Source organism: Rhincodon typus, chromosome 19 (assembly GCF_021869965.1).
Source record: "Rhincodon typus isolate 14 chromosome 19, sRhiTyp1.1, whole genome shotgun sequence".
Classification (NCBI taxonomy): domain Eukaryota; kingdom Metazoa; phylum Chordata; class Chondrichthyes; order Orectolobiformes; family Rhincodontidae; genus Rhincodon; species Rhincodon typus.
Window position 1 is genome coordinate 108856 of NC_063350.1, and position 12513 is coordinate 121368.

The window sequence follows — 12513 nt, forward strand, 5'->3', positions numbered from 1 at the left end:
ATGAATACGTGGCTGAGGAGCAGGTGCAGGCAAGAAAGTTACGCATTTTTGGATCATTGGAATCTTTTCTTGTGTAGAAGTGACCTGTATAAGAATGACGGGTTTCACCTGAATTGGAAGGGGACAAATGTACTGGTGGGGAGTTAGGAGGAGATTTGCTAGAGCTACGCGGGGGTATTTAAACTAGTAAGGAGGGGTCATCGGGATCCCAGAGAGGTAGTAAGTAAAGAAATTTAGTCTGAGGCTGGTGCAGTTGAGAAAAGGAGCATGTCAAGGCAGGCAGGAGCAAGGCAGAGAACAAGATAGGACTGATAAATTAAACTGCATTTATTTCAATGCAAGAGACCTGACAAGTAAGGCAAATGAACTTAGGGTATGGTTGGGAACATGGGACTGGAATATCATAGTGATTATAGAATCATGTCTCAGCGATGGACAGAACTAGCAGCTTGATGTTTCAGGGCACAGATGCTATAGAAAGGATAAAAAGGGGGGCAAGAGAGGAGGGGAGTGGCATTTTTGATTAGAGATAACATTGCTGCTTTACTTATGGAGGATACTCCTGGGAGTATGTCCACTGAAGTTGTTTGGGTGGAACTGAGAAATAAGAAAGGGATGATCACTTTATTGTGATTGTACTGTAGACCCCCCACTCCCCCCCCCACACACACACACAAATTGTCAGTGGGAAATTGAGAAACAAATTTGTAAGGATATCTCCATTATCTGCAAGAATAATAAAGTTGTAATGGTAGGGGATTTTAACTTTCCGAACTTACTACTGTCGTAGTTTTAAGGGATTGGATGGAGTGGAATTTAAGTATGTCCAAAGAAAATATTCTTATTCAGTATTTAGATGCACCCACTAGAGAAGGTGCAAATCGTGACCTACTCTTGAGAAATAAGGCAGGGCAGGTGACTGAAGTGTTGGTGGGGAAGCACTTTGGGGCCAGTGATCATAATTATATTAGTTTTAAAATAGTTATGGAAAAGGATAGACCTGATCGAAAAGTTAAAGTTCTAAATTGGAGGAAGGTCAATTTTGATGCTATTAGGCAAAAACTTTGAAAAGTTGGCTGGGGCGCGGGTATTTGCAGCTAAAGGGACAGCTGGAAAGTGGGAAGCCTTCAAAAATGAGATAACAAGAGTTCAGAGATTGTATGTTCCTGTTAGGGTGAAGGGCCATGATGGTAGTCGTAAGGAATGCTGAATGACTAGAGAAATTGAGGCTCTGGTCAAGAAAACGAAAGAAGCATATGTCAGGTTTCGACAGCAGGGATCAAGTGAATCCCTAGAGTATAAGAGCAGTAGGAGTATACTTAAGAGGGAAATCAGGAGGGCCAAAAGGGGACATAGCTTTGGCAGATAGGGTTAAGGAGAATCCAAAGGGATTCTACAAATACATTAAGGACAAAACAGTAACTAGGGAGAGAATTGGACCCCTTAAAGATCAGGAAGGCCACCTATGTGTGGAACTGCAGGAGATGGGTGAGATACTAAACAAATATTTCACATCAGAGTTTACTGCGGAAAAGGATAAGGAAGCAGGAGAACTTGGAGAAATAAATAGTGATATCTTGAAAAGTGTCCATATTACAGCGAACGTAGTGCTGAACGTCTGAAAGTGCATACGGGTGGATAAATTCATGGCACCTGATTGGGTGTGGCCTCGAACCTTATGGGAAGTTAGGGGATTGATTGCTGGGCCCCTTCTGGAGATATTTGTATCATTGATAACCATGGCTGAGGTTCTGGAAGACTGGAGGTTGGCTCACGTAGTGCCATTATTTAAGAAAAGTAGTAAGGAAAAGCCAGGGAACTATAAACCTGTGAGCCTGACATCACTGTTGAGTACATTGTTGGCGGGGATGCTGAGGAACAGGATTTACAAGTATTTGGAAAGGCAAGAACTGTTTAGAGATGGTCAATATGGCTTTGTGCGTGGGAAATCGTGTCTCATTAACCTGACTTTGTATTTTGAAGAAGTGAAGATGATTGATGAAGGCAAAGTGGTGGATGTTGTCAATACAGACATCAGTAAGACATTTGACAAGGTTCCACATGATAGAATGGTTAGCAAGGTTCGATCCCATGAAATACAAGGAGAACTAGCAATTTGGATACAAAATTGGCTCAAAGTTAGGAGACAGCATGGTGGTGGAGGGTTGCTTTTCAGACTTGAGGCCTGTGACTAGCAATGTGCCACAAAGATCGGTGTTGGGTCTATTCCTTCTCGTCATTTATGGAAATAATTTGGATGTGAATACAGGAGCTTTGGTTAGTAAGTTTGCAAATGACACCAAAATTGGCGCTGTAGTGGACAGCAAAGAAGGTTACCTCAGAGTACAATAGGACCTTGAGCAGATGGACAAATGAGTTGAGGAGCGGCAGATGAAGTTTAATTTGTAAAAATGTAAGGTGCTACTTCAGAACATAAACCAGTACAGCACAGCACAGGCCCTTCGGCCCACTATGTTGTGCTGAACTTTTACCCTAAACCTAAGGTCTATCTAACCTCCACCACTACCTTATACTATCATCCATATGCCTATCTAATTGCTGCTTAAATGCCCCCAATGAGGCCGACTCCACTACCCTCTCCGGCAATGCATTCCACGCCCCTACCACTCTGAGTAAAGAACCTACCTCTGACGTCTCCCCTGTATCTATCTCCACTTCACTTTAAAACTATGCTCCCTTGTAATAGCTACCTTCACCCTATGAAAAAGTCTCTGGCTGTCCACTCTATCTATATCTCTGATCATTTTGTACACTTCTATCAAGTCACCTCTCATCCTTTGTTGTTCCAAAAAGAAAAGCCCTAGCTCTCTCAGCCCTTCCTCGTAAGACCTTCCTCCATTCCAGGCAACATCCTGGTAAATCTCCTCTGCACCTTTTCCAACTCTTCCACATCTTTCCTGTAATGAGGCGACCAGAACCGGACACAATACCTCCAGATGTGGCCGAACCAAGGTTTTTTTTGCTGGAGCATAACTTCATGGCTCTTGAACTCAATCCCTCTATTAATGAAAGCTAACACACCATACGCCTTCTTAACAACTCTATCCACCTGGGTGGCAGCTTTCAGGGAACTGTGGACATGAACCCCAAGATCCCTCTGCTCCTTCGCACTGCCAAGAATCTTTCCGTTAACCCTGCATTCTTTCAAATTTGTCCTTCCAAAATGAATCACCTGACACTTTTCAGGGTTAAACTCCATCTGCCACTTCTCAGCCCAGCTCTGCATCCTATCAATGTCCCTTTGTAACCTAGAACAGCCCTCCGCACTATCCACAACGCGACCCACCTTTATCGTCCGAGAACTTACGAATCCACCCTTCCACTCCTACATCCAAATCATTTACATAAATCACAAAAGAAGAGGACCCAGAACCGATCCTTGTGGTACACCACTCGTAACTGAGCACCATGTTGAATATTTTCCGTCCCCTACCACCCTTTGTCTTCTAAGGGTCAGCCAATTCTGAATCCAATCTGCCACATTTCCCCCTATCTCATGCCTCCTTACTTTCTGCATGAGCCTGCCATGGGGAACCTTATCAAACGCCTTACTTAAAATCCATATGTACCACATCCACTGTTCTACCTTCATCCACGTGTTTGGTCACCTCTTCAAAGAATTCAATAAGGTTTGTGAGGCATAATCTACCCCTCACAAATCCATGCTGACTATCACGAATCAAACTGTGCCTATCCAAGTAAGCGTAAATCCTATCTCATAGAGCCCTTTCCAGTAATTTGCCCACTGCTGATGTAAGACTAACTGGCCTGTAATTTCCGGGGTTATCCCTATTCCCTTTTTTGAACAAGGGAATGACATTTGCCACTGTCCAATCTTCCGGCACTTTTTCGTAGGGCATCTCAGAGCAGGACTTGTTTAATGGTAGTGTCCTGGGGGAGTGTTGCCGAACAAAGAGACGTTAGGATGCACGCTCATAGTTCCTTGAAACGCAGTCGCAGGTAGAAAGGGAAGTGATGAAGGCGTTTGGTACGTTTGCCTTTATCGGTCGGTGTATTGAGTATAGGTGTTGGATGTCATGTTGCAGTTGTGCAGGATATTGGTTAGGCTACTTTGGGAATACTGCGTTCAGTTCTGCGCCCCCCCACCCCGGCTATTGGAAGGATGTTGTGAAACTTCAAAGTGTTCAAATAAGATTTACAACAGTATTGCCGGGGTTGGAGGGTTTGAGCCATAGGGACAGGCTGAACAGGTTGGGACTATTTTCCCTGGAGCATCAAAGGCTGAGGGATGACCTTATAGAGGTTTATAAAATGATGAGAGGTGTGGATAGGGTGAATAAATCTTTTCCCTAAAGTAGTGGAATCCAAAACAAGAGGGCATAGGCTTAAGGTGAGAGTGGGAAAGATTTAAAAGGACCCTAAAAGGTAACTGTTTCACAGAGATTAGTGTGTGTATGGAATGAACTGCCAAGGAAGTTGCGGAGGCTGGTACAATTACAACATTTAAAAGGCATCTGGATGGGTATATGAATAGGAAGGGTTTAGAGGGTTATGGGCCACATGTTGGCAAATGGGAGTAGATTAGTTCAGAATATCTGGTCGACATGGACGAGTTGGACTGGAGGGTCTGTTTCTTTGCTTTACATCTCTATGACTCTAAAGTGTGTAGAAATTAGCCCATCAATTACAGATCACTAAGTTTAACTTTGAATTTTGGATAGAATCCACAAAAAGCCACTCGCCCCACCAATAATGCTCAGCAGCAGCAGTGTGTATTCTCTAAAGATCCTTAGACAGCACCTTACAAACCATGACCACTTCTATCTAAATGGACAAGAGCAACAGATACAGGGGAACACCACCACCTAGTTCCCCTCCAAGCCACTCAACATCCTGACTTGGAAATCTATTGCTATTTCTTCTGTGTTGTTGGGTCAGAATCCTGGAATGCCCTCCCAACAGCATTCTGGATCTACCTCCAGTTCAAGAAGGCAGCTCATCACCACCTTCTCAAGGGCAACTCCTCAGGCAGCATGATGGTTCAGTAGATAGCACTGCTACTTCACAGCACCAGGGATCCAGGTTCAATTCCAGCCTTAGGTGATTGTTTGTTTGGAGTTTGCTTGTTCTCCCTGTGTCTGTATGGATTTATTCCAGATGATCAGGTTTCCTCCTACAGTCCAAAGATGTGCAGGTTAGGTGGATTGGTCATATTTAAAATAAATTGCCCTCTAACATCCAAAGATTTGCAGGTTTTAGGTGAGTTAGCCATGGTAAAACCCATGCGGGGTTACAATGATGGGGTGGGTCTGGGTGGGAGCAGTGCAGGATTCAAGCCCAGCTAATGTTCTGGGGACCTAGGTTTGATTCATGCCACTACAAATGGTGGAATTTGAATTCAACAAAAATTTGAATCTCGTGATGACCATGAATCCATTACCGATTGTTGGTAAAATCCAATGTTCACAATGTCCTTTAGGGAAGGAAACTGCCATCTAGGCGATTAGGGATGGGCAATAAATACTTGCCTAGCCAGCGATACCCTCATCCCATGAATGAAAAAGAAAAAAAGATAAAGAAGCCTACTGTTCTCTCCCCATACCCCTGCTGGGCTGCATGAGATAAAACCCTCCAGAGTGGCTCTAGCAAACCTCCCTGTAAAGACATTGGTGCCCTTCCAATTTAGTTAGATATCTTTCTTGTACATGTCCTGGAGGAGATCCCAATGATCCAGACATCTGAAGGCCTGCCTCCTACACCTGCTTCTTTAGCCATGCGCTCAATTGTATTATTTCCTACTTAACACCCTAAAACTCCTTTTACTGGACCTCCTCTCTCTCTCTGTTTCTCTCTCTCTCTCTGTTTCTCTCTCTCTCTCTGTTTCTCTCTCTCTCGCTGTTTCTCTCTCTCTCGCTGTTTCTCTCTCTCTTTCTGTTTCTCGCTCGCGCTCACTTTCTCGCTCGCTCTCGTGCTCTGTATCTCTGCCAACGTTGATAGTACACTATGGACCATGACCTCTGGCTGTTCACACTCTCCCTTCAGAATGTCCTGTGCCTGCTCAGACATACTTGACCCTGGCACCAAGGAGGCAACACTCCCCCCAGGGGTTTTATTCGTGCCCACAGAAACATCTAAAAGTCACCCTGACTACAGAGTCCCTTATCACTACCACTCATCTATGTTTTGACCCTCCCTGCTATACATCAGAGCCAAGTCATATTGCCAATGATCTGGCTGCTGCTGTTGCTTTCCCTTGAGAGGCCCTTCCCCTAAACAATATTCAAAATGGTTATATCTGTTTGAGTGGGGAATGGCTACAGGGGAGTCCTGCACTGCCTGCCCATGCTTACTAGTCTTCCTGGTGGTCACCCAACTCTCTTGTAGCACTTACTACCAGTGTGACCAACTTGCTAAACGTGCTCTCTATGACAGTCTCAGCCTTATAGATGCCCATGGAGAGTCCATCCATAGCCTCGGGTGCTCCATTCAGTAAATCAAGAACTGCGGCTGAGCACACTTTCCACATAAGCAATGACCATGAGCACTGGAAATGTCTCTGATTTCCCACAATGCAGGAGGAGCATTCTACAGGGCCAGGTTCTCTTGCTGTTTTGAATCCAACGTACAGACAATTACATAGGAGCTAGGAATTAGACAACCTTACCCACTACTAACCAAAATCAGATTTCTCACTCTTGCACTCTATTCCTAACAACTACTGTGACAAAAGTAAGTACTGTATACCCTGTCCCCCTCCTGACACTATTCACTCAGTCTCTAGATCTGGTTCCTGAGTGGCCAAGGTAGACAAACAGGAGGCTGGAAGAACACAGCCAAGGCAGGTAGCATCTTCAGGAAAAGCGAAGTCAACATTTTGGGTATTACCTTCTTCAGGACTGGTCCTGCTATCTTGCCATCTCCAAACCCATATCATGTTTTGAGTCTCGACGTCACCTCTGCCTCTGGGTTCAGCTCCGCTCCGGCCACCACTTCGGAGCCTGAGTCCCCCAACAGTGGAGCCCCAGCTGGTTTTCCGGTAGTTCCTGCCACACTTCACCCCCAGGTTCATTCTGCTAACACCCACTATAATAGGGATAAAAGGAACAGTAGCAATCTGGCTACAAGATTGGCTGAGGACAGGAAACGGAAAGAAATGGTTCACTGATATTTTTCAGAAGGAAGAAGGTATATTATGGAGCTTTCGAGGAGGCCATATATTGAGTCAGAGTCATACAGCACAGAACTAGATCCTTCGGTCCAGCCAGTCTATTTTGAATATAATTGCAAACTAAACTAGTCCCACCTGCCTGCTCCTGGCCCATATCCCTCCAAACCTTTCCTATTCATGCACTTATTCAAATGTCTTTCAAACATTGTAATTGTGCCTACATCCGCCGGTTCCTCAGGAATTTCATTGCACAGGTGAATCACCCTCTGTAAAAAAATTTACCCCCATGTCTTTTTTAAATCTCTCTCTCCTCACCCTAAAAATGTGCCCCCTAGACTTGAAATCCCCCAACCTAGGAAAAAGATTGCTACCATTAACCCTATCTATACCCCTCATGATTTTATAAACTTCTAGAAGGTCACCACTCAACCTCCTGTGCTCCATATGCAAGACAGACCCAGAAGGGGTGTCAGCACAGTGGCATACATTCAGGAGGTAGTTGCGCTGGAAGTCCTTAACATTGACTGCAGACCCCATGAAGTTTCATAGTTTCAGGTTGACCACGGGCAAGGAAACTTTCTGCTCATTTCCACAGGCTGTAGTCCTTCAGTTGATTTAATCAGTGTATCTTCATGTTGAACAATGCTTGGAGGAAGGCAAGGGGACAAAATGTATCCTAGGTGGGGGATTTCACTGGAGTTCAGTTCTGGGTATGTTATTTAAGGAAGGATGTTAAAGCCCTGGAGAAAGTTCAACAGAGATTTAGTAGAATGATACTAGGAATGAGGGATCTTAGATAGAAGAAAAGATTAGAAAAATTGGGCTTATTCTCCTAGAAGCAAAAAAGATTGAAGTGACCCCATTGAGATGTTCAAGATTATGAACAATTTTGACAGGGTAAAGAAGAATATTCTGTTTCCACTAGTTGGTATGTCAATAACTAGGGATCACAATTTCAAGATTGTCAGCAAGAGAGTTAGGAGTGAGATGAGGAGAACCTTCTTTACTCAATTGTTAGGATTTGGAATGTGTTGCCTTGGAGAGTGGTGGAGGCAAATTCCATAGGAGGTTTCGAAAGAGAGCTGGATATATATTTGGAAGTGATGAATTTAGAGAGCTACGGAGATAAGCCTGGAGAATGGGACTGGCTAGGTCATTCTTTTAGTAGCTGGTATAGATACAATGGGTTGATTGGCTTCCTGTACTGTAAGATTCTATGATCCTATAGTATACACTGTACTCAGCCCTATTAATAGGGACATCGTATACAAGAGCAGGGTGATTATGCTATACTTGAATAAGATCCTAGTTGGACTTCAGCTGGAATTCTGTGCATAGTTTTGGCAGCCACGCTTCAACGTGGACGCAGTGAAGACAGTGCAGAAGATGATTTTGAGCAAGCATTTGAAGGTGTTTCAAACTATTATAAATATTTTACCTATAACTGAGAGATCAATGCTTTTCTCTTTGAAGTAGATTTTAATCCAAGAATAAAATGCCTTCCTCTTCACCCTTTTTCCCTCATTAACACTGCAACTTTGACCACTTAATTGAGTAACAGTAACCAAGACTTGGGCTGGTTCAGTTGAGCTTTACTCACAAAATCCTTCTGTATCTTTGTCCCATCAATTCTGACTCTTGTGAATGTTATCCAGCTTGTTTTATTTGTTAGGTTATGAGGTCACCACCATGGATGATGCATGTAAAGAGGGAAATATATTTGTGACAACAACTGGCTGCAAAGATGTCATCCTGGGAAGGTACGAAATGGCTGGTTCTTAACTCCTGTGATTTTTGGCAATCAGCACAATGTTGGTTTCTGCTCAGTAAACCATTGAATCACGGTTAACCTCTCAGCCTGCCACATCAGTGTTATTTATATATCCAATTGAACAAACTATATAATTGCTTTTGTAACATTTCAATGAAATTCTGCTTCCTGTAAGGCAATGATCCAAACACCCAGAAATAACTTTCCTAATTTCCCTTCTTGTTTTTGCCGACTATTTACTGTCCCTCTTGGCAGAGGACACATTTCTCCGTACTTGCTTCATCAGAATGCTTCCATAGTTCTGTATGCTTTTATTTGGTTGTAGTTTAACCTCCCCTGTTGTAAGGAGAGCGATCCAAGTTTCCACATAACGAACCGCATGCCATCCTTAGAATTATCCTGGTAAGCCTCTTCTGCAGCTTTTAAAGCCTTGCTATCCTTCCTAAAATGTACTTAGAGATGTCCATAATGCTCAGTTGAGGTATGATGAAAGATTTGTAAAAGTTTCGCGTGACTTCCTGTTTCAACACAACCCATTTTTACAAAGTCACGTATCCAATGCAGTTTCTTATCCTTCATATCAGCTTTACCTGGTACATCATAAACCTTATTGTATGTGGTTGATTGTTATAGAACATAGGGCATAGAACATAGAACATTACAGCGCAGTACAGGCCCTTCGGCCCTCGATGTTGCGCCGACCTGTGAAACCAATCTGAAGCCCATCTAACCTAAACTATTCCATTATCATCCATATGTTTATCCAATGACCATTTAAATGCCCTTAAAGTTGGCGAGTCTACTACTTTTGCAGGCAGGGCATTCCACGCCCTTACTACTCTGAGTAAAGAACCGACCTCTGACATCTGTCCTATATCTATCACCCCTCAATTTAAAGCTATGTCCCCTCGTGCTAGCCTAGACCTTTCAGTCCAGCCAGTCTCTGCCAACCATAATCCCAAACTAAACTAGTCCTACCTGCCTGCACTTGGCCCCCATCCCTCCAGAGGTTTTTCTATTCGTGTACCAGTCCAAATGTCTTTTAAACATTGTAACTGTACCTGCGTCTACCACTTTCTCTGGAAAATCATTCCACACACGAACCACACTCAGTAAAAAACAAAAAAAATTGCCCCTCGTATCTTCTTTTAAAACTTTCTCCTCTGACGTTAAAAATATGCCCCCTAGTCTTGCAAAATCCAACCCTAGGGAAAAGACACCTACCATTCACCTTATCTAATCTCCTCATGATTTTAAAAAACTTCTGTAAGGTCATCATCCCTGTTGCCCTCCTTAAACAAAGGAACAACGTTGATTATTCTCCTGTCTCCGGGGATCTCACCTTTGACTGAGGATAGAAAGATCTCTGACAAGGCCCCAGCAATCTCCTCCCTTTCCTCCTTCAGTAACCTTGCATAGATCCCAATGGGCCCTGCGGACTTAACTACCCTTTTAAGATAGCCCATTTTTCAATACAGTATCTTTGCCAACCTTATTGTTGTGGTCTATCACAATTCCATTCTTGATCCAGTCTGCGCCTGTAACTCTCCAATCTTATTTCCAACGCACCATGCCCTTTCATAAGCACAGTAACACTGATTTAGACTTTTAGTTCTTTCAGTGTAGGCATTACTAGCAGGGTCAGCATTTATTGCCCATCTCTAGTTGCCTTTGAGAAAGTGATGGTGAGTGCAGTGATTGTAATGAGGCCAACCAGGTGGATGTCATAGAATATGAGCTCCCTGATTGAGGGGGAGTCCTGGCTGACAGCTTAAAAACAGGAGGGTCAGGGGTTCTGCTCAATGCAGGAGCTGGCTCTGTGCTAGATATGTTAGTGTCATGTATTATGCACATGTAAATAAAGGGTGACTTGGTGACCGGATGCTGGAGTTATTTCAGTTACAACGAGAGAAATAACACATACCTGAAGAGATTCGCATGCAACAGTGATCTTTGAGTGAGCGTAAGCATTTCTGGCACCATGCCGCCATTTGGGAAGCTTGACTCGTGCAATCCAGCCATCGAAGACTGGGTCTGTATATAGAAAGAATGCATTATCTATTGTGGGCAAATGACATTGGGGCAGATGAAAAGTAACGCGTAATTTTCTTGACAGTTTGTGGACCCATAGTTCTTTCGGTTGTTGGAAGCCTAATTTTCCCTGAAGCACCAGATACTAAAACCTTTTTAAGAGTTTACGGACTAGCAAAGGAATATTGCAACCCCAAGCCTCCTATAATTCTGAGGTGCTTTCAGTTTTCCTCAGCAGTTTGAGAACCAGAAGAGTCTGTGTTTGGATTTGAGACGACTGGCAAAGGCATGCGATTTTGGTTTAACCCTAAGTGAGATGCTGAGACACCATTTGGTATGTGGAATTAATGATACAACGATGCAACAATGCTTACAAGCTAAAGCCCAACTAGACTTCAAGCAGGCACTGCAACTAGCATTGTCATTAGAAAATGCGGTAACTGGAGTTTGAGTTAGAGTATTCTGATGGAAACGGACACTCTCGCTTGGCCGACTGAGCTTGGGGAGCATCACTTGAGTGAAACCAACTTCATAGCCGTACTCAGGACATAGCCTGAACAGAGGGACTCTCAGTCAGCCCTCAGAAAATCTCCAAAACGAAACCAAGCCTTAGCCAAATGGTTAAAATTTTCTTGAGATCCAAGCAGGTAGGCTATTGTTGTTGCTGCCAGCATGGGGACCTGAGATAGTAAGAGTCCCATTAGGCCTGAATTGAATAAAATAACTCATACGCTGTTATCCAGGACAGGGCACATCCTGCAAAGTTCATCTATAAAATAAACATCTGGTTAAATGACCGCCCAGTTCTAATGGAGGACGTTACTGGTGCAGTTGTGTCAATGATGGCAGAACCAGTCTTTAGAACATAGAACATTACAGCGCAGTGCAGGCCCTTTGGCTCTCGATGTTGCGCTGACCTGCGAAACCAATCTGAAGCCCATCTAACCTACACTATTCCATTATCATCCATATGTTTATCCAATGACAATTTAAATCCCCTTAAAGTTGGGGAGTCTACCAGTTGCAGGCAGGGCAATCCACGCCCTTACTACTCTGAGTAAAGAACCTACCTCTGACATCTGTCCTATATCTATCACCCCTCAATTTAAAGCTATGTCCCTCGTGCTAGCCATCACCATCTGAGGAAAAAGGCTCTCACTGTCCACCTTATCTAATCCTCTGATCATCTTGTATATCTCTATTAAGTCACCTCTTAACCTTCTCTCTAACAAAAACAGCCTCAAGTCCCTCAGCCTTTCCTCATAAGACCTTCCCTCCATACCAGGCAACATCCTGGTAAATCTCCTCTGCACCCTTTCCAATGCTTTCACATCCTTCCTATAATGTGGCGACCAGAACTGTATGCAATACTCCAAGTGCGGCCGCACCAGAGTTTTGTACAGCTGCAACATGACCTCATGGCTCCGAAACTCAATCCCTCTACCAATAAAACCTAACACACCTACGCCTTCTTAACAACCCTATCAACCTGGGTGGCAACTTTCAGTGATCTATGCACATGGACACCAAGATCTCTCTGCTCATCCACACTACCAAGAAT

General features: G+C 43.7%; 1 protein-coding gene across 1 annotated transcript in view; it reads left to right on the forward strand.

Annotated features, from left to right (window-relative positions):
• Window positions 1-12513, forward strand: part of LOC109926066 (adenosylhomocysteinase A-like) — a 68772-nt gene that overhangs the window by 45714 nt on the left and 10545 nt on the right. Inside the window, exon 7 of the mRNA XM_048608492.1 lies at window positions 8823-8910. Coding sequence (XP_048464449.1) covers window positions 8823-8910 — 88 coding nt within the window. The remainder of the gene's footprint in view (window positions 1-8822; window positions 8911-12513) is intronic.